The sequence below is a fragment of the Lagopus leucura genome, unplaced genomic scaffold (assembly GCF_019238085.1).
Source record: "Lagopus leucura isolate 7727_CA_CO unplaced genomic scaffold, USGS_WTPT01 Super-Scaffold_100015, whole genome shotgun sequence".
NCBI lineage: Eukaryota > Metazoa > Chordata > Aves > Galliformes > Phasianidae > Lagopus > Lagopus leucura.
This window is the reverse complement of record NW_024962269.1, coordinates 774,907-797,576: the sequence shown is the minus strand read 5'-3', so window position 1 is coordinate 797,576 and position 22,670 is coordinate 774,907. Positions and strand designations below refer to the sequence as shown.

General features: G+C 40.6%; 2 protein-coding genes across 5 annotated transcripts in view; one reads left to right on the top strand and one right to left on the bottom strand.

Annotated features, from left to right (window-relative positions):
- Positions 1-383: 383 nt before the first annotated feature.
- NRG4 (neuregulin 4) lies at positions 384-22,372 on the bottom strand. 3 transcript variants are annotated; one of them, XM_042875660.1, is made up of 9 exons: positions 22,300-22,372; positions 21,966-22,085; positions 19,402-19,467; positions 18,926-18,987; positions 15,310-15,403; positions 6,157-6,306; positions 2,620-2,699; positions 2,451-2,537; positions 384-1,565 (listed from the first exon to the last, which is right to left on the bottom strand). In XM_042875660.1, the coding sequence occupies exons 4-8, from the start codon at positions 18,933-18,935 to the stop codon at positions 2,521-2,523; spliced, it is 351 nt and encodes a 116-aa protein (XP_042731594.1). In that variant the 5' UTR covers positions 18,936-18,987; positions 19,402-19,467; positions 21,966-22,085; positions 22,300-22,372; the 3' UTR covers positions 384-1,565; positions 2,451-2,520. The 3 variants fall into 3 exon arrangements, with proteins under 3 accessions (XP_042731594.1, XP_042731595.1, XP_042731593.1); XM_042875661.1 differs by having other exon boundaries at positions 19,438-19,467; XM_042875659.1 differs by lacking the exon at positions 19,402-19,467.
- TMEM266 (transmembrane protein 266) overlaps positions 13,000-22,670 on the top strand; it is a 94,882-nt gene continuing 85,211 nt past the window's right edge. Inside the window, exons 1-4 of one of the 2 annotated variants that reach the window (XM_042875651.1) lie at positions 13,000-13,067; positions 14,110-14,212; positions 14,706-14,783; positions 21,677-21,871. The gene's annotated coding sequence lies outside the window, so the exon portion shown is untranslated. Of the gene's footprint in view, positions 13,068-14,109; positions 14,213-14,705; positions 14,784-20,027; positions 20,119-21,676; positions 21,872-22,670 lie in introns of those variants that run through there. The other variant, XM_042875652.1, reaches the window with a different exon arrangement.

The following is a 22,670-nucleotide window of genomic DNA, read 5'->3' as shown; positions in this document are numbered from 1 at the left end:
CCTTGCCCATCCCTTGCAGACACACAACCCTTTTCTGCAGTCCCCTGGCTCCAAGAACAGTATCTGATTGGAAGCAGTGTTTTCTGTAGCTTGCTTGCTCACAGGACGACTTAATTTTTAAACAAGCGCTGCTTGACAGCATTGTGCAAGTTTATTAAATCAGAGGTGATGTGGGCTACCCTGTGCTTCCTGTGGTGTTTGACCAGCTTAAAATGAATTTATAGCCTCCTCTCCTTGTGACCTGAAAGGCAAATTCACCAAGCTAACGAATGGAAATAATTAATGTTAGAAGCTGAAACGTTCTCAGTTGCAATGGATGTGAAGCAGTGTTGACTGCTAATAAGATTTCATTCAGAGATAACATTGTTTCATAGATGGAGTTGTTTGCATTTAAACACCCCTTTGATTTATTCATTCTCACTTTTTGTACAAATTGTTTCCCAGATATTGCAAATGTGAGTGGTAATACTGGAGAATTATTCCATGTCTAGAAAGCTGAGAGGGTTTTAACCGTTTACAGAGTACAACTTCAAGATTTCCTCCCTCAGTTTCCATTTCAGATGACCATAAACCTTTTCTTCTTCGGTGAAAACAGTGTGCTGGATGTTAGTTAGTCAGTCTGAATGTCTCGTGATCAGTAATGCACAGAGGTTGCCTGACAGCAGTCTTCTCGGACTCAATTCCACAGAGACTGTGCAGAGTATTTCAGCTAACTCTGATTCTGATGCAGCTGTCAGGATTGTTGCACATCTCCTGAACTGTGAATCTAACAGTGGTGTGTCCGCATGCGATGAAAAATCACTTTGTTCTTTCCTAGCCTTTAAAACAGTGTCCTCCTGGGTAACTGGCAAGGGCTTGGGGTCCCAAAACCAGCATGTAAGGTGGTTAATTTGAGGAGGAAGCTATGCTTTATCCAACTGGAACGTTTCTGGTTCAGGATCTCTGGTTGATTGGATGTTTTCCTGCAGATGCTGAGCTTTCGCTCGTACTCCAGCTTCTTTCACATGAGTCCTCAGAAAGTAATACATTTTTCTCTGTTTACTATTTGCTGTTATATCATTATTTTCTCCTTGACTTCTTACTGTATACACCGTAACACTTTGTCTTTCCTTCTTTGTCTTGCTGTGTTTGCATCTATGTGTGTGTAAAATATACGCTATCTTTTCTGATGCCAGAGCATGCAGTAGATGCCCCAGGAATTGACTCTGATTCACATCTTCCTTTCCACCTTCGTTTCTAGACCCCTTTTTTTCCCTTATTTCAGAGATGAGAAATCTGCATTCTGCATTTTCTTCCCTTTCACCTCCAGAAATGTTCTCAAGCTTTTTCTTCAGTACAGCATGGTCGATCCCAAGTAGTGAGCTGCTAGGTGATGTGCTGCTGTATGAATGCATGTTGGTTTTTGTCTTAGTCACAACCTCCAGTGCTAGAAACAAGATGAAAGTAGGACTGTTCAATTCATGTCTTCTATGCCTCTCAGTACCCAGCCATTCTCTTTGTGTCATCAGGGGAGAAAGAGAGACAGACCATATCACTTGGCTTCTCTTTGCCCGAGCCACATAACCCTGTAAGGAACCAGAGAGTGATTCAGATATTGGTGATGGGGATAAAACAAAGGTGTCGTTACAGAGGGCAGCACTTGTCTAACCAAGACATCTGGCTGCATATTGCTTTGTTTCAGGGATGGACATGATGAATAAAATTCCTGACATCTGTCCTCCGTAAAATAGAAGCTGGGATTCCTTGAGATTTTTAGAAGGCAACACAAAAATATCAAGGAAGGTGCCTTGCTTAGTGTTAGAGACATATACGAAACAAAGGGTAAATACTCTATGAACTAACCTTCTAACCATTACCAATCTGTTCTCCCAGTATTTTCTTTGAATTAAAATCTTGCATGAGGAAGCTGACCTATACAGCAGTAGTGGTACCTCACCCTCTGTTAATAAAAGCCCAACTATTGCCTTGAGGAAAGTAATAATACTGTAAGTGTGTTGTGAAGTGTTCTGTATTCTGAAGCAGGCCAAGTCCTGGACGTGTAACATGGCTACGAGTTTTGAAGCTTCTGAATCGAGGCAGAACTCAGCTTCTCCAGGACAAAGGTTCACAGCATAACCTCATGCTGAAAAATCCAATGGTTGCCTCGTGTTCTCTTGTAGAGAAGGATAATTATCATACAGAAATCAATCTACCTATCTATCTACATATCTATCTACCTGTCTGTCTATCTCATACCTTATCTGTGCATTACTAAAACCAGTAGCTTGTCATGGAAAATCTCACAAAATTCAAACGTAGGTTATAGTGATTTCTGAATAATCTGATGCACCTATAAAAATACACAGAAACTCTACTGAATGCAGCAGGTTTTCTTCATTTATTAATTGCAGTCTTCTCTAAGATAAAAGCAGGCCTCCTATTAGGGTGCTTTCTTTTCTTAACCCCCTTACCATATCAACCTCTGCAGCTGTTAGGGTTGCTCTGCACATCATTTTCTCACCATTCTTCCACTCTAATGCTTTACTCCGTTATTATTTCTGAAAAACAAACAAAGCAGAAGCTTTTCACTAAATAAATCTTCTTTCCCTGCTTTCATCGCTTCATTTTAAATGCACTCACTGTTGCAGCCATTGCTGCTTGTAGTCTCAACCAGGTGGGCACCACACTCTGAGGAACCTGTCCTTGCAATGGTGGCTTTCCTGACCATAGGAGAAAAAAAATGGAGAAAAAACAACACAGAATGAAAAGTTACCAGAGAAAATAAACATGAATTGTGTGATACTTCCACTAGAAAAAAAAAAAAGAGCAACATAGCTCTTCTGCAATTACGTCCTAATTACCATCCAACATTTCTGAGAAGCATGTATTTGAGGGAGAGCAACAGAGATCAGAGCACTTGGACCTACGAGGCTTTTCTCCTGAAGTTAATGTTCCTGTTTCAGTCTGATTTGTCAGGATTTTATTAAACAGTGAGTAGATAACACAAAGTTGTTTAATTTATCTTTACCTCTCTTAGCATTTGGAAGGGAAATTTCAATGGTGTGATGTTTTCTACGTTTGAGGAGAAGCACATCCTTTAGATAGAGCTTTTCCTTGCTTTCTCTTTCCCTCTTTCTTTTAATAGTAATTAGACATCTGCTCTCTTCAGAAGAGTCATGAGCTGTTCTCCTTTCTGTCCAGTTTGTGTCCTGTGGAGGTACAACTCCTCCACAAAATCTGCTGCCTTGGATAGCTCAGATGGCTTTATTCCTAGACCTGTGGTTTTGGCTGGCGGAGTTCCCATTCATCAATATAAGCTTATCATATAGCTAATTTGGCATTTTAATATGGTCTTATAATATGTTATGTAAATAAATCACAGTTATTCTAGTATTCCATGGGGTTTTCTCTACCCCTCTAAGTGTGGCACTCTGGCCTTTGCATATTTTTCTCGTTATAGATCTGTTTCATGTGCAGTACATGCTAACCAGCTACATAATCAGATCTGCCTGGACACCTACGTGTGCAACCTGGTCTAGGGAGCCTGCTTTGCCAGGGGGTTGGACTAGATGACCTCTAGAGGTCCCTTCCAGCCCCTGCAATTCTGTGATTATTTCTCCTACAATATGTTTCTGGAGAAGGAAGGGCCAGATGGATCTCTGCTGACCTGTGAACTGCTTGTAGCCAAACGTGCCATTTGTTACCTGAGGAACAACGTAATAGCAGGGATTCTGAATGCTTTCCTGTTTTCCTCAGAACACAACTGCAGACTTGTTCTGTGTCAGCCTTCTGTAGAGAAGTTAATCGTGATTTTGAGATTTCCCAAGACGTCTGGTATGAAAGCTAGATCCATGGGCAGCTACCTAAGTCATCAGACTGAGTTGCTGTTGTTTCTCTGAGAGGCTCTACTGCTTGTTCCACCTAAGTAAACTGATTTCTGTAAGGAAAGGCAGTTTTTGAGGTTCAACTTCCAACTATGTGAAAGAGGAGCTGTGCAGACCTGTAATTGCTGTTATGTGAAGCTTCTTTACTTTGGTATTTGGTCTTTGACCATAAAACTTAGTAAATTGGCTCCAGCCTTCCCTAATTTTACTGTATGCAAGAGGAAAAAGCTTCTACAATGGATTCGTTTCTGAATTTTATGCTCTCTGAAGACTTTATTTTTCTCTTTTTTTGCCTCTGTAGAAACAGTTATATGAGACAGTGTGTTATTTATGTTACGTAAAGCCATGCTTCTAAGATCACACCAAAGAAGAGATGTCATACTGGCTTCATAAGGGAAAGTTTATCTTAGAGCTTCATATCTGGGGGGTATTTCTCAATGGAGATGCTTTTCATCTCCCAGAGATTTTCAGCAAGCGTTTTCTGTCTCCAGAGCAACACTGCTACATTAGCAGAGATCACACACAGCCTCAGTGCATCAACACAGGAGAGCTGGGCTCCTGCCCCTTCTGCCACAGCTGCCAACACAGGGAGCAATTAATGCCCCACTGCAAATTGCTCTCAGTTGGATCCAGAACGATAACACCAGCTAGATGTCTGCTGGCTTCTGCACATGGACAAGTGGTGGTATTTGAACAGCACCATGTTTGGTGAACGCCGGTTGTGGGTGGTGGTCCCAACACATGCACACATGGCTGCAGTCAGCTTTGTTTTTCAGTTCATTATTCAATGCACCATCACGGGCCTGAGGTGAGGTTAAGGCTTCTGCTTGCCAGAGTGAGCTGGGAACAGCTGTGGGTGCTTTGGGACTGCCCAGGGAGCCCTGTCCTGCATTCTCTACTGGGCTCCTCTTGCCTCTTGTATTGCTGATGGCACGTGATGGACACAGTGTATCTTCTAACAAAGAAGAGAAACTTGACAGTATCTTTGGCTTCTGGAACGCTGGACTGCTTTTCTAGGTTGAAATACCCACCTAACTCAGAAAGTTGTTGAGACAGTGAGAAAAGCAGTGTTCAAGGAGTACCAAGTGCTCCAAGTTCTCCCTTTCTGGCTTTCTTGAGAGGAGAAAGAAACTAAAACCTAGCTCATGGATGAAAACCACTGCCTTCATCAAAGACCAGGTATCAGCAAAGAAGATAAGGATGAGCTTGCTCGCCCAAACAGATTTGGTGAGCCGCTGGCACAGGCTGCCCAGAGAGGGTGGTGGATGCCCCTTGGAGACGTGCAAGGTCGGGCTGGAGCATGCTCTGAGCACCTGATTGAGCTGTAGGTGTAGCTGTTCTGTGCAGGGGAGTTGGACTGGATGACCTTTGGGGGTTTCTTCCAACTCAAATGATTCTATGACTTGTATGAATTTTTAAAGTTATTTAAAGCTCTGTTCTATTCTTGTTACTTGGTAATAATTTGTAAATATTTTTTTGCTAACTACTGATATGGTGCTGCACTGCTGATAAGACAGGAATAATTTAATTTAAATGTCCAAGGGAAGGGGGGATGTCCTCTACAGAAACTTTTTTTAATACTGTTTTATCAAATACCCTGAATCTTTTCTCAGTGTACTCAGCTATAGGAAATTGGCACTTGGTAGGTTTCTATTATGGCAGCTGGGGTGAAACTAGACTGGCTCTTCAAAAGTTGCTTGTTGAAAGGCACTGATCAGAACAGTCTGATTATGGAAAAGTGAGGAACAGAACTGCAAGAAGGACATTATAACTAGAGAGAAATGCAGCATAGAAGTGACCAAGAAGCTTCACGTGTGTGATGGCTAATAATTACAGGGCCTACTAAGTTGTCCTGTAAAGGCATAAATATATATTGTACCTCAAAAACAAGGGAGGATGTAAGAGATCGACTTGTTTGCACAAATAGAGCTGTATAAAGGCACCAGTTACTTTGGCTTCACACTTTGGTAAGTCACCTCTACTTCTTAAGCTTTGGCAACATAAAGGTTTACTAATATTTTAAAATATTAATGGTAACTCCAGGTGCAATGTGCAATCTCTCCAAAACTGGTCTGATAGTTGCTTTTAGAAAGCGACTAGAAGTAATAGCTTAGAAAAGACATTTAGAAAGAAGTAAAACATTATAGGCAGCAAGCTGAGGCATCCACATTAATTATGCTAAATAACCACACAAACCTTATGGATAATGCATTACATACTTTTATATTCAAATAATTAATACATGATTACCAGAAGCAATTTCTACTTGATTAAATAGCTTCAGCACTTTTACCTGCAAAGGAAGTAGAATGTTCCAATTAAAAGAACTCCGAGAAGGAGAAGTGAAGCCAAGAGAACTGCAAACAGGTCACCTTTGGTTTGAGACTTGATGCTGGGCAACAGAACTTCTTCACAGCGTGCTCCTGTGTAATTCTCAATACACCTGGGAAGCAAAGTTGTATACAAATGAGAGCATTATGTGTCATCTAGCATGAAAAGTCTTTTTGTCTTAAGTGGGGTGAGAGTGGGGAGAAGTTTATATTCCTTTCATAGCAGACTTTCTCAGGGCATTTCCACCTGCCTCGTATTTCTGGAATAAAGGGAATTAGGCATGTTGGGCATTACATTTCTATTCTGATTCATACAGTTGTTCCATGAAATTGTTACATTGTGTATTTCTCAATATGTTTACTGGATTAACAATATATCACGCAGTTAAATCTGCCTCTTTTATAGGTAGATTAAATTAAACCCAGCTTCTTAGTGTTAACCGAGTTATCCCACAAGATCTTATCTTGCACATAGTAATCATGCTTTCTTTTCTTCCTTTTGTGTAACTTGTTACTATTCTTTGTTGAAGAACTCCTTGGGAATTCACCTGAAGAGCTAAGACACTTAAATTGCAAAGGTAGTTTATTTCAGTGAAATAATTTGTTCCAGAGAATAATTTGTGCTCAGTGAATGAGAGACTGAATTGAAGGTTTCCCTCCTATGCTTATTTCCCGTAGTGAGCTTCTGAAAACTTCTTCCAAAGAGAGGATTCACAATACATCAGAAGCTACAGAAGAAGCAGAAAGTTTTGCACAGTGCAGAAAAACATCTTGAACACTTATGTTTCTTTCAGACGAGGCTTGTTTGCACACCCAGGCAGTTAGCTTAGGCACTCTAGGGAACAAGGCTTCTGAAGAGCTGCAAGGAACTAGCTTAAACTATTTATTATGCAGAAATTAGGCTGGTCTTACGAAATGACTACAGCCTGAACAAGTGCTCTGGGACTTCCTTCTGCCTTGTTATTGAGACATTATTAGGAATGAAAGGAACACATCAAACCTCCTCTGTTTGAAGAACAGCCCCACCCAATCTGAAAATCTGGTGTTTATTGAGAAGATTCAAACAGTTCCTTCCTTGCTGGTAAGTAATGCATCTGAGAAAAAAGAAATCCCATCCATAAGATGGATGCCTCCTTTGTGATAACAGTGTTGTAGACAATCCTGTTGCATCTGATTGTTCTTGGGTAGTTTGCAGGGATGAAGAAATGAAGTATGGCCTTAAAATATGGATTTTGTATTTATCTTTCATTGAGTATAGAAATGAGCAGGCATTAGATGGCAGCTTGGGAGGGTAGTGGTGTCTGTTTGTAACATGAAGATAGAGAAGACTGACTTAAGCAAGGCTGAAGCTTGGCCTGCCACTTTTGGAAGATGTCTGGAAGAAGCACAACAGCAAAACCCTTAGAGCTCCCAGAACAGCCTCCTGACAGAGCAATTAGAATCAGTGCCTCCAGTAGCCTGATGTCTGTAAGCAGCAGAAACAGAAACATAACCAGAGACACAAACCAAAATGTGACCACGGTCTAGGGCTAAACGTGATGGGTTGTGTGGGGGAATTGTGTGGGGTTTCTTATGGTCTGTTTTAGTAGTAGTAGTAATAACATTGTTATTGGTAGAGTTAATATGATTAATAGTATTTTTAATAACACTTATTTTTTATTGCACTGCTTTTACGAGCTGGGCTAGTCATTGCCAGAGCTACTGTGAGAGATGATGACTGGGAATAAACTGAAGCAGCTAGACTGCTGTGAATGCTTCCAGGTGTGTAGGTTGAAACAGAGCTCTGAGGACAAGACAGCAGCTTCTGTAAAGGCATTCATATAGGGATGGCTAAGTGTAGGTCAGGAACTGCAACAGAGACACTGAAGATGCCTTACTGCTTGTCATTAGCTATGAGGGGAAGAATTAGCATACCAAGCAAGTTCTTGTTGCATGTTGGGCATGTAGGCCAAGTCGGCCAAAATGGGTTTTATGTACAAAAAGTAAGCATATCTACCAAGGAAGGCTACAAAGGAAACACTGGAGGTATGTATAGATGGTGCCACAAGGTGCTGATTATTATTTAATGAAGCTTCCAACATGTTTGCATCTCTCTGAGAATGAGCAATAACTTGTCACCCAAAGGAGATTCTGACCTACCTCTGAGCTTACCCCTGGATGACAGCTGAGCCCTCTGCCAGGCCAGGCTGTGCTGTAAACCCATGAGCTGTGGTGGCAGCAGCAATGGCTCAGATATTTCAAGGACAAGTACAGGGGTATGTCAAAGAACAGAGCAAAGGAAGTATCTGATAGAGCTGTGTTGTTTAAGAGATTGCTATCACTCTTCAGTATTCTCCATTTTGATTTCTTCTTATTATGTTTGGTTTAAAAAAGAAGTTGGGGGGGCGCCCCCCCAAGGCATCTAAAACTATGAGATGTCTCAAGACTAAAACTGCAATAACCCATTAAATAAAGCAGGTAGCTTAAAAGCTGCTACCATTTAATACCATGCGACCTAATTCAAGTAACGTCAACAAATATTCTGAAAACATGAAAGTGAAATTTGATTTGCACTCCACATGACATATTTAATTTACAGTCTGTTTCCAGTCCAGTCTGGATTTACTGTAAAGCTGAGGGATTAAACAGCATGCAGCTTCCTTGGTACGTCACAGTGTAGAACTTAAACTTGTCTGGTTGGGTGCCAACTGGTAGCTGACCTTAGGCCTACCTTATTTTGAAAGGCTTTGCATGCTGTACTGTACTCACAAAATCTAGAACCAAACTAATTATAAAATGGTATTTTGTTATTAAAACAAACTTGCTAAGTGGCTTAGTAATTCATATGGATCAAAATGATGTAGGCTGAAGATAAACTATTCTTCATTTTTCTTGTTTTTAGCATTTATTCTGCAAAATTTTCTTAAGGAATTTACTGCATCACAGAAAATGGAAAGCGTATTATTTAGTGACTACGTTCTGTCTGTGTCTTTGTGTGTGTGTTTGTGCTCCTCTCTGCTTCTATTACTGAAGGTCTCGCTTCTTGCTATTTCTGGCACTGAAGTCATAATAATCTGTGACATGGGCAACTTCAGGCTCTATCTGAGGAAAACGGGCTGAGCTCCGTAACGTCTTTAGTGATCTGAATTGCCACTGGCAGCTGCAAGGTATTTCAGATAAGAGATTAAAGAGGGGTTAAGGGGGAAGGAACAGCCAAGAAGGAAAAATGTCAAGCATATCTAAATCCAGCAAATAGATTGCTGTCAGCATATCACCACGCTCACTTGGTATGGCTCCCAGCACCAATTTTCTGTGACTTATGGACTACTAGTTCAGTACTAAAGGTCTTCAGTACAGGTCCAAACAATTACATGAAGAACTACTAGCATTTCTTTTGCCACTGATCAAACAGTCACCATTTACTAAGGACAATGTGAGACTTCTCAGAATTATTGCACTCAGCTGCTGGGAGAAGGAAAGATAGGCAGACTGCTCTGATTGCTTGAGATAATGCTCCAGATATTTATTGTAAGTATAGCAGCATTTCAGGAGCCTTTTCCTGAGAATCTGTAGTGTAACTGAAGAATAGAAATGCAGCTTGAGTAGGGCATTGTTCTGTAGCAAGTGAGAGAGAAATGCTTTGTAGAACTGAATAAAATAACAGGAATAGAGAAGGGAATGTAATATTCATAGCAGCATTCTTGAATACCAGTGAAAACTGTCAGATCATGCTAGGCTAAAGTGATACATGGAGAACAAATAAATAGGCTTTGGTGTAAACTGAGGCTTATGGAAAAGTTCTAGAGAATGTGTGTAAAGGGAGCTACATCAGTGGTCCCAAGGAAAAGTGAAGCAGGAGGAAATAAAGTTGGTCCTTCTAGCCAAAGGAAGTGGCATAGATAGGATTAGGTTAAAATCACAGGGTTGGAGAACTGTTGAGATTCAGTAGACTGAGCTGGCATAAATCACCCATGGAAGGCATATTCATGCTCTGCTTAAAGATAAACATAGGGAAAAGGAAAAAAAGGAATGCAGTGGCAGAGTTGCAAACAGGTCATTGAGACTGTAGCAACTTTCTCCTAAATAGAAAGCAGAACCAGATCTTTAAGGCAGCCCTAAGTCTTCAAGAGGAAAAGAGTCACGAGGCCTAGGATTCTAAGGAGAAACATTATAGCAAAGGGAAAAATATCTACACTAAAGAAAAGCAGGTACAAAACTTAAATATCCTGGATGCTAACTGTATTAATTCTTCCTGGATGCAAATTTTAGAAACATTTCACTTGTCTTGGCAAATCGATAGTATCTGCTTGGCAGTGTGCAATGGAGCACACTCAAACAGGACAGAAAAGTAGCCTCTAACAAGCATGTGGTTTAGGAACAAAATCTGGGCTCATGGGTATCTATATAGTGTCTTTTAGAAGTAGTCAGGTTTAATAGACACAACTTCAAAAGTCAGTAACAGCTCCAGGTTGACCTTGTTTATAATGGATGCCTAAAAACAGATCAAAAGTTAAGTGTGACGTATTCAGAGTTGTTAAATATGGCAGGTGCTTGAATGAACGAGTACAAAAGACACAGAAGCCTGCTTCTGGGCTATACACAAGGTGAGGAGGTTATAACAATTACTTGTGGTCACCTGGCTTGGTGTTGCTGTTGCACAACAACATTTGTCTGTTGGCTCTAAATGGTCCTGCGTAGCATTCCAAAGTTGATTTATTTTAAATGGGGAAAAAAAAAATCTTCTCTAAGAAATGAAAATTTGTAATGCAATCAGATTTGAAGGACGGCAGCCCTCAGATGTTTGAGAACAGTCGAGACCAGACACTCCTCTTTCAGGGAGCATCCAGGCTTCTGCCTTCCTTGATGCCAACACACCCACGTACGCACCTGCACCTCTCGTCAGATCAGATGAGCAGCTCTTATATATGAACTCAATATAGCAGCTGTGCTGGAGACGAAACACTGACAAAATACTCCAGTCAGAACTACCCACAGCAGCGTCAATAAAAGGTGGAAAGAAATAGATTGCATTGAATTAGATGACAGGACATGACTAGCAGGTCTAAATTACAGTTAGAGATCGGATCAGAAAGCATCAATAAGAAAATAAACACAGCAGTTTCCAGTAACACGAGGCATTACTGCAGTCTAATTTGCAGACACACTGGCTGTCTGTTTTAAGTGAGAAGGCAGGGTTTCCTTCTCTTCCAGACTCTAAGGTGGGTAGCACAAGCAATATCTGACAGATTAAACATTGGAAGTAAGATTTGATTCAGATGTACTCACAGACTTCTCATTGCTTATTATTATGCAACGAGTATTTATTTTAGTTTTCCTTTAGTCTTCTTTTAGTGAGGAAAAAATTGCGTGTTACCTGATAGAAAAATTGCTTGCATGTACAAAAAGCTCTAAGTAGTAAAAGATATCTGAAAAATGAGCTGTGTGCCAATGTAATCAAAGTTGTGCAGCTGACAGCTTCAAGATCACTGTAATCTTTGGTCTGTAGAACTCTTTAACTAATTCATACACTACAAGGGCATCTAGTAAATATGAAAAAGACTTCAAAGCCTGGGTCAATAGGCAATGGCAAAGTTACCTGGAAGTTTTTAAATGGCTTTTTTAAAAAAAATTCTGTATCCACAGGATTTTCCAAACTGCTATTTCGAAGCTGCATTCGTATCCATAGAGAGTAAAATAAATCTCATGCTACTACTGGAAATAAGTGGAAAGAATTGATTATTTTCCCTTAGCATGCCAAATGTGATGTGCTTTGCATGATATCTGGTGAGCCTTATCACTAGTGTGTCTCAAGCTCATGAGATAATGTAGTTATTTCTATTTTTATGTCTCATTAAAAATGTAATAATTAACTTTTTGGTTATATGTTTGGTGTGTATTCTAACTTCTGTTTGTAGCTTGCAAGCAAAAAGCAAGCTTGGAAAATACTGACAGGACAGTTATTTCAAAACAGTTGTTTTCAAAATGCAGAAGCATGGTTTTGAAGGCAGGGAAAGAAGCAAAGCCCAGTAGTCTTCAGCAAGGTGTAAATTCTGAGGATTGGTGGCACAGCACGTATATCACGTGTGGGGACATTCAACAGTGGATGAAGGTCCCACTTAAGGAAGAACCAGACAAGGATGAGGTGTACAGAAATATCCTGATGGCTTGTAAAGTCATACATCCTAAAGGATACATTAACTGTGTGTTCTGCTCTGAAAATGTTGAGTGGGGGGGGGGGAACAAACAAACAAACAAACCAGCAATAACAACCTGTATCTTCTCTGAAATGAGAAAGAAGTTCTCAGGGATGTCCTGTGTAAGACAACATGGAAACAGCAGAACTTCACCTCACAATGAAATCTTAATTCTGCACTGCTTTAATTAATGATGATGGGACAGCTGCACATCAGGTGCTGAGGCAAACATCTTTCAGCCCAGCATTTTGTGATACACCTGAGGCAGCTGCTTTCACAGCCTTCTCTGTTCTGCTGTGTGTTTGTTTATTTAGTATGGCTGAGCATTCCCAGGTTTGAAGCTTATCTTGCATATGGTGACAGATGTGCCTTTTGATGCTGAGGTCATTAACTCAGTGTTAGAAAAGGAACAAAGGAAGATGGCAGCTGAGCAAGCTCATGTTTTAACATAATCAGCTGTATTTAAAATCTGCAGTGTTGTGCTGTGGGAGGAAAAGAAGGTCAACTACTGTTTTATTTATATGACATCTCTACAATGTATATATATCTAATTCCGAATGGATATTTCAGCATAAAGAACTGAAATATCCAAAAGTGAACAGTGTCCCTTAATTTGCTAGGATGCAAGGAAACGTCTTTCTAAAGAACGATGCAGTTTTCCCATTTATGTTGTCAAATTACTTCCAGTGACATCACGTCAGGTAAGCTGGACTATGTTTAGCTCAACGCATTTGTCTAGATGAATAACTTGCCAAGGCAAATGTGTTTTAAGGTATTTTGACAGTTTGCTGGTCCGTTCTTATTCCATTTGGCTCTTTTAATCAACACTGTGCTAACCACGAAGCCGCCTGAGTCTAAAAAGCTGCTGCTGTTTTTGTGTTGGTGGGAGAGATCAACTGAGAACACCTGGAACTGTCAGCGGGCTCTGCAAGAAATCTGTATCAGAGAAACTCGGAGCAACTGTGTGATGCTGTGGTTCTGTGATGCTGACAGTCCTGAAGTTCCAGGGTGCAGAATATTTTTCTGAATTCTGCTGAATAGCGATGCGTTTTTTTCTGTCGTTTCTATTCACATCACTGCTGATTACTAAGATATCTGTGTGTAAACAAAACCTTTCTCATCTATAATTAGCTTTCTCTAACTGATTAAGGGACATGCTTAGAATGAGGACATGCTTAAATAGAATGCTTCTATTTAAACCCTTATAACTTCATAATCAACCAGTAGGTACAGAGGAAAAATACTTGATAATTTAAATGCAATAAGATTGCCTGAGTGTAATAGAAATGTTCTTAAGATGGTACTTCTCTGCTTCAGCAGATTACAAAATCTAGCACGTGAATTACAAATGACTTCATTTGGAGCTTTTTTAAAGTGGAAGTTATCTATGCTAAAGCTCCTTGTGCTTGCACTCCTGAAGAATGACTTCTGAATATTTGTTACTTCTTATCTACAGTTACTTCATCAAATATGCCTTCCTTATTATGCAGTCCACCAACAGCCAAGACTGAGTGCTTTGAAACCATATAGCTAATGCTGTTCAGCCTACTTTCTTTGCACATAAGCATTTAAATATCAATAATAAGGGATTCCTTCCAGGAAAAAACACACATCAATCAGGGTACCCGAAAGGCATGTTTTACTTTGTGTATGCATGCAGTATGTGTTTTACATCACAGAAGTTGGTGAGGCTTATCAGCTATAATTACATCACTCTTGTGCTTTATCCTTGTTTCTGGATAGGATTCATTGTATGACACTGGACAGCAGACATGGCAGTGATATGCTGTGCTTGTGTTTTAATTAGCATTTACTACAGAATTCCTTTTCTCTCCTCGTCTACCAGGTGAGCTTGCATGCCTGAGCTTGCTTGTTTAGATTGAACTGTCCCCACAAAACAGAAGAAATTCTTGAATTAGGCACGTTGGAAAACATTTTGTTTCCTTCTTCTGTTTCACCCAATTACTGTTACTTATAACTCAAGACTGAAGAGGGAGCAGAAGCTGCCACAGGGAGGAAAGAGGTGGCATCCACAACTATAGGCAGTAGGTGTCTGAATGTCTATTATGTTATGTAAACCTATAAAATTAACCATAATTTAGTTCCATGAACAATAATTCAGAATTAGTAAATGCAGAACCATGGCAATTAAATTTTAATACGGCATCATTTTATATATTGGTGAAAAAGAAAATAAAAGGATAGGTCTGTATTTACACAGGGAATCCAAAAGCAGGACTGCAGTCAACGAATGCAAAAGCAGGAGATGGACTCTGAAGGGAAGAATGGCCCAATAAACTATCAGATATCTATATTTACTTTGTTTTACATTTGCCTAGATGCTTCTTCACCAAGTGGTCTTTGGCTGTTGCTGCAAATCTGTCCTTTGAGCATCTCCTTGTGATTCAGAGAACATGGTAAGGCTTGGCTTACATTCATGGGGTTTTTTTGCCTTAAAAAATAATATTCTTTTTTGTGCCTCCCATTTTTCTTCATGTCAGATCATTTTGGCATGATCAGAATTTTTGCAGTATAATTCACCTGGAAGAAAAACTGGGAAGGTACTTTGCCACTCCAAATACCTTGACTTACACTTTATTCTCCATTCAGAAAAGGGTGTTTTGTTCCCTTCTGTGTTGTAATGAGGGGAGGAAACGTGGCTCTAAATAGAGAAGTCATCCTGAATGCATACATAACTGAGTGCTGTTGCATCCATCAAACAAATGTACCCCAGGTATATTCATTTGGTTTTCCTCACTGTCATCTCTGTGGGCTTGGTAAGTTACATGAGTGTGAACTACTGAGTTTCAGACAGCCATCAGTAACAGTTATTTTCTTTCATTCAGTGGTTTAACAGTGCATTCTAAAAGCAGCAAAATGGAGAAACAGTTTTGAGACAGCTACTGTCCAGTATTTAAACACACAAATTTTAGTTTCACTGACCTGCAGAATGGACTGGGTACAGTAGGAATCATATAGCAAATGCCTCCATTTAGACAAAAAGATCCATAACTGGTGCCACAGAGTTCTTCATGATCTTAAAAATAAGACCAAAACAAAGAGTGAAAAATTGAGATTTCTGTATTTTCATTAATAATTACACTTAAAAAAAAATAATATATATATATAAATAAAATACACATGTGTGTGTGTGTTTCAGGGACGAGTTGTGGTGCAGCTTCATTTTAAGAAAAACAAACCAGGACAAAAAAAAAACCACACTAAGAACAAATATAGACTCAGTCTTGCCTCTCAGGCCATCGGTGTAGAGCACCATTTATCTTGCAGAATTGTTTTATGTAACTGTGACTATATCAAAAAAGTTGCAAAACTGTCACCATTATGAATAAATGCAAGAACTTTCTTGTGCCCAGAGAGGAGCTTTTGATTCTCCATTGCCTTTCCTGACCATCACCCATACACAGTTAAAAGATACACATGACATGGAAACCAGTTTGTCCTGCTCTAGTGGCATAAACCATTTTGAGCTTAACTAGCTTCTGTGAGAGAGAAAGAGTCAGTGCAGATAATCCCAGAATACTTCCAGCTGTGGTTCAGCTGCATTGGGTGCTGAATTATAGCAGCTGGACACCACCAGTTTTAACAACTAATCGAGCACCTAGCAAATGAAACTACAATGTCTTGATCAAAAGAAAAATAGAACAGTCTTCTGGCATCGCAAGCCTGAGAAGTGTGTTACCTCACACCTTAGGTGTTGTTTGTGCTGCTGTTTCTCCCAGAAGTTGTGAAAATCAGAATTTGCTGTCTCACTACTTATGTATAGAAGACATGCTCTGTACACAATATGGCATTGTTTACAAGGAATCAAAACTTTCATTTGTTTTTCAGGAAACAAGTAGAGTTGTGGTTCCCCTTTGTTCCTGCAGGCAAAAGTGAGAAAGTGTGGTCAAAGGCATTCTGCCTGAGAGGGCAGTAAAACTGTGTGTGTGGAATAAATCTGGCTTTTCTAGGAGTACTGGAAAATGTTAGCCACTCCTTATGCTGTGCAGCAACCACACTATGCACCCTGGCATGCACTGGACCATCTTCAGTAATTCCACTCTCCCCATCTTTTCTTATATTTTTCCATCTTAGCAATGTCATCTGGTCATGGGAGTGTGAATGAAGTCCATATATCATTTTAAGACCAAGGCAGTTATAGCACAGAGATCAGCAGGGTTGAAGTTTCATGTTCATGCTATCCAAGTGCTACCATCCAAATGGTAACTGGACCTTTTGGCACGTGTGCAGATAAATTAGAGACCTGGAGGAGAGACATAAGCCTGGAAAGATTATTTGTGTTTGACCTTATTGCACTGGTTCAGGATGTGATATAACAGAAACATGTGCTCCACCTCATGTCATTAGGAGGGAAATGGAAATTTATTTTAACTCTGAGGCTTTCTGTGCTTGTCTAGTGGCAAATAATTTACTGCAAGTTCACCATGGAAAGACATTTAGAGTAATTTTGCATGGGTAACTGAGTGCAAAATGGCAACAGAAAACATGAACTACAAATTGTTTGATTTCAGTCTACTCAGACATAACAGTGAAACTTCTGTGGCAGTGCAATTGAATTGAAGGCCACACTCTTCCTAAAATGAAAAGTGAGAATACTGAATACATGAGCACTGTATCAAGATACAAGCACCAAGTGAGAAAAGGCAAAACTCAGCCTAGACCTGGCCTCAGCTCCAGTTAGTGTCTGAGGGAGTCAAGTGTTGAGATTCTACCAGTTGGAAATGTGAGACAGGGTGGGCCCCACAGAAAAAGGATTTCAGATGGCTCAGGAAAAGCCTTCAAAGGAATTCTTGTGAGAATTAATGGGAACATATTAACTGCCTTATAAACCTGCGTTACAGTTGTATGCTTTTTCTTTATGCAGACAGAGGCCTGTCTGACTGTCTCAAACTGGCGTAGCAGTGGAGCACTGAAATAAATTAGATGCCTCAGTCATTCAGGATTCAGAGTATTTAGGAAAAAGATCTCCTCACTGTTACAGTGTGATCCATGTACTGGGGATCCAACTGGGCATTTTTGTTCTGGAAAAACACCTCAGGTAGTCTTATAAAAAGCAAGCGAGAGAGAACAAGAAGTGCCTAGGAGGCCTTCAAAACCTTTTCAAATGCAATTACAGACAATTCCTCTACAGGCTGTTTCTTTCTAGAGCTATGCTTCATTCTAATGCTAAGGGGAAAATTGTAACCTTAATTCTACCAAACACCCACATCCATGTAGGCCAGGTGCCCCGTTTTACAAGTGTGCTTTTCATTAATACCATATTACACATGAATCCTTTGCTACTACTTAAGTACTCAAGTAAAACAGTATTAAGTAGACCACACAATTATGAAGGAGAAGAAAAGAAAATTCAGAATACTCCAACAGTAAATAAATAAATACAAATTGGTTTCTACTAGTAGAGGATTTTGCTACTATTCTAAAATGTGTGTTATTGTATTCGGTACCATTGCACCAAAATACTGCAGTTTGGGTCAAATTTGATAGCTGTAGCTCTGTATTTGTGGGCAGGAGTGCATGAAAGTAACAGTTTAACCCTTTGAACTTATAGTCAATGATGCAGAAGAATATAACAGAGAATCAGAGGAGGTTAAGTGCAAGGAAAAACTCAATTACAATAACAATGGGGGAATATGTTACAATTTGTCATGTGAAAATGCTAATCGTACATTTTGAAAGTCAAATGCATGCTAAGTTCAGACTGGTATTATCAAGATAGAGAAGTTTAACAAGTCAAGTGGTGATGAGAAGTTAAATCTTTTGCATTTTTAATTGCCCAATTAATATGATTGCAGAAATGCTATCAACATACGTTCTACACAGTGTTTATCTGCATTCTGATATATCCTTCTACGTGAGAGATTAAAGAGAAGTAAGACACAAAAGTTTTGGTTTTTTATTTGATGTCTGTTTTTGCTGAAAGGGGGGATGGAAAAGAATGAAACAAGATTGTTCCTTACAAAGCTAAACTGATTATTTAAAACTGGCAGAGGTAACAGCAGCCTCTAAATACACTGACGCACAATTTCTCTTTTCAAGGACATTCATGAACACTTGTCACTAAATTATCTTGTCTATTCCCATTTGATTTTTTTTTTTAATTAACTTGACCATCCTATCTATTAGAAAGAAAAGCAAATGAAGGCTCAACACCACCTTAACCCTCAGAGAACCAAATTAGCCTTATAATCCACATGCTGACTCAAGTATAGTGCCTGGTCCGGAGGATAAAAGTCTATGGACTGCCCAGGCCTGAAGTCTGCTAAAACAAAAGGGGAAATGGGGGGAAATGTTGACCAAGAATTGCTATAGCAATTTTCCTCACTTGTAAGTGAGCACCGTATGCTTATTGATCACAACCCATTAAATACCAAGACTGAACAAAGCAAACGTTGAGCATTTGTTCCACTGACGTGTTGTAAGCAAAGACATTCCCATGCAGCACTTATGATGATCCTGAGGGCAGCTGTCAAAATCAATGCAAATTTAATGAATTCTAATTATATATATATGCAAGTAAGGAGCTGGAAGAAATTACCTGTTCGCATATTATTCCAACAATTCTAATTCTTGGGCAGAAGCTATTCTTCTAAACGGCACCTAAAGAGAAACGTGTAAATGCAGCATGTCATTATTCATCCCAGTGACCTTTTCCCCTGAGGAAGCAGCTCCTGGAATGCATCTTGCAGTGCTGCTGCTACGACATTTGTTGTACTTTGACAGCAGTATTACATGTAAATTCCATTAGCTCAAACTTAATGGCAAGCATTCAAGCATACTGTTAACTTCTAAGAGCAAGGCTACAGAGTGAAAACAAATTCACACCAAAGCATGCTTACATACCTAAAAGTATTGGATTTAAAAGTGTGGACAATCATTTATAAAATACGGAATAGAAGCTGTCAGTCTGCACTAAAGCCAATCTTCACATTGCTAAAAAGCAACCATTCTGCCAGCTACAAGCATCTACTGCTATATTGTTTTCTTTGAAGGCATGCTCAAGGTTTACCATACCAAGTTACTAAACAAGCCTCGTGTGGAAGTTCTTACTTTTCAATGTTTTCTTTTCTTTTTTTCCCCCTAATTATATATTAAAGTGAAAATAAAATAATCAGACAAATTGTCTTGTATTGGAAGAAATGCTAAGAGTAGTAGCAGTAGTATACTATTATTTTACTAGCAGTAAAATAATCCTTATTACTCTCTCATTTAAAGATGTAGTATTTATTCTCCTTGAACCTGGAAGTTCTCTCTCAATTAAATGATTTATTCCCACTAAATGGTTAAATGCAATAAAATCCCAATTTTACCAGAAATAACTTCAGTTTCTAGTGCTACAAAGGAAACTCTCTGTAGAAGCCCATCTCAAATTTTGTGTTTTCTGTACTTACAACATAAGCACACAAGTCTGTGCATCACCTGAACAATCCAAGGTGATGTACGTGTGGACGTACATTTCTATTTTGTGTTTAAGCTCTAATAAAGTATTGTAGCTTCAGGTTTAAGATCACTTCTAAGAGAGATGCTGCTGACAGTACTCATAGTTGTGGTGCTTTGTTGTTTGTTTAAGACTCTAAAGTAAATCATTAGGCAGTCATGCATTTATAGGTAAATGTTTTTCTCTTCATTGCTTTTTTCAGTCTTACCAGAGTTGAAGTATCAGAGTCCTAATCAGAGCAAACCAGGCTCTCCACCTCGTTAGAAAAATACACTGATCTATTGCTATACAAGGTAAACAAATTGTTATAGCAGAAGTTGTTGCTAAACCTGATTCTAACTTGTTTACATCTGTGCCATGAGCTAGTATGTGCAACTAAGGGATCATTTGTTCATCTACTCAACAGCTTCCCAACTCAAAGTCTTCTTTTGAGACACAACTATATCTTATGCACACAGAAACTAGGAATGCAAGACTGTGCACGTTTAAATGTTTATCTTGCATGCACCTCGAGAGCTTTTTGAAAGATTACTTTGTGTACCAAATTAGAGTATTTTAATCTAAAGTTTAATACAGTCTGTTCTGCTTTGTACCAGTTTAAATCATGGAAAATCATTCAGGTCAGTTCTATCTTTTTTCCTACTTCTTTGTTATCTAAACTGGTGTGAACAGTGACAGTAACAATGTATTGCTTGAAAGATTACTGTTTATACATTAAGGTTAGGTCACCAATGCCCACAGAGATAAATATGGATACTGTTTTAGCCTCTTCAATTACCTCAAAGTCCTGTTCATCTTTATGTTCATAGTCTGATTCTGTTACTAAGCGCTACAGTTTAGGAAAGGATTTAAATTGTGTTCAGAGTTAACAACATCGTGGTCCCCTGTAAATCACTAAGTTAAAGCATGTGTATGTACTGAACTGTGCCTGTGAAGGAGTAACTCAGCAAACGTGTAATCCCTGCTGAATGCTGCAGAAGTGACAGAAATACCAGGTTACAATTCTACTGCAGAGAAATCACAGATTAAAGTGAAGCACGTGGGGGAAAAAAAAAAAAAAAAAAGATGCACTTCTGTGCTTCTTGGGCAATGAAACACTGGGGGAAAGGACTACAGTTTTTTTTCTTGTTGGGAACTGCTACTGGATTTCTGGGCAGACTGAGGACTCAGACACAAAACTGTAGTAGGTTCAGGGCTGGCAAAACTATGTGCTGATACATGGCTGGGAAAAGCCTTTGGAAGTCATTGAATTTGTCTTTAAATGAACCTGTGCGCTTTGCTCCCCATATACTGAGAACAGCGAGCTGTAATTATCACTTACGTTTGTGTACTTTTAATGGTTAACTATTCTAAGTATTCATGGGTTGGCATCCCCAGCAGATGGTAGCTGGAAATCTTAAGGAGCATAGAGAGATTAAAAAAAAAAAACCACGCTGAACAAGGATCTGGATTGTGCTTTATGGTTGTTATCCAAGCATTCTTAAAATTAATTTCTAGTGAAACTCTCCCCCGAAATTAAGATCATTTCAGTCAAATGACCATTTCACACATACACTGTCCCTTCATTTATATTAAGGTATATCTTGCCGAATAGGATTTTACTGCATTTTGTATTCTTTTTAAGGGGGGAAAAAAAAAGTAAAATATCACTCAGTCCAAGCTGAAATATTTGAGTACTGGAAAGAAAAAAGGGAGAAATGTTGGGAATTGTGTCAGTCTGCTAGTAGGCTCCTGGCTTACATTCTAAGATGTGTCCTTGATATTTCCCAAGGCAGTGAGTAACCCGCAGCTCTTATTTCCTCCAAGAGCTACCTCCAAGTCTCGCTAAAAGGAGTTTATTTTCTTATTTAGGTGGCAACTTCTAGTTACCCTGATTACACGAGGGCCGTAACTGATGTCAGCACAGCGGTCAGGGATCAGAAGAAAACCCAGCCACCTGCAGCAAACCAGGATCTCGGCAAGACGTGACAGCACGTTTACAGCCAAGCTTATCGTCCAAAACCTCCTCGCGAGGACACAAAGGAGCCGTAAGAACCTGAAGCGGAGGTAAGGCAGCTTTGTGGGACGCATCCCGCGGTGGTTGCCTGCAGCTCACTACGTGTAACGCCGAGCTGCCGGCCCTGCGCGCAGCCCCGCTTACCCGCACGGCCGTGCCGCCCCTCACACACACGCAGGGCGATCCGCTGAATCGACGCCGCCGCTAATCTGCATCATGTAATCCCGCGGCTGCTCTCTGTACGCGGTTATGTAATGCCGCTGTCTATAAAGACGGAACAAAACAAAACCACAGGCGGAATGTTAACAGCCAAGTATTCCAAGCCCCGGCGCGACGGCCGCCCTGACAGAACCCAGCCCAGCCCAGCCCAGCCCAGCCCGGCCCAGCCCGGCCCGGCCCGGCCCGGCCCGGCCCAGCCCAACCCTGGCGGCCCCTCAGCCTGGGCCCGCAGCGCAGCCTGCCGTCCCGCCGCCCTCACCTGCCCGCGGACAGCGACCGCGCGGCGCCTCCCGCCCCGCGGGGACCCAGCGGAGGGGGCGGGGCCACCACCCCTGAGGGGAGGGAGCCACCGCCGCCCCGCCCCGCGCTCTCGCGCCTCACCTTCCCCGGGCCGTAGTACTACGGCTCCCGCCGTTCGCCGTCGCCCATTGGTTCGGCGGCGCCCACGTGACACGGGGCGAGCACGCGCGCGCGCCCCCTTTAAACCGCCTCCTCCTCCTCCCCCTCTTCGCGCCGCGCGCCGTTTCCAAGGCGACCCGGGAGGAAGGGCGGCTGAGCGTGAGCGCGCGCACGGCGTTCCCCTCCGCTCTCCCCTCGCGGTGCCGCTCACGCGCGAGGCGCGCGCCGAGC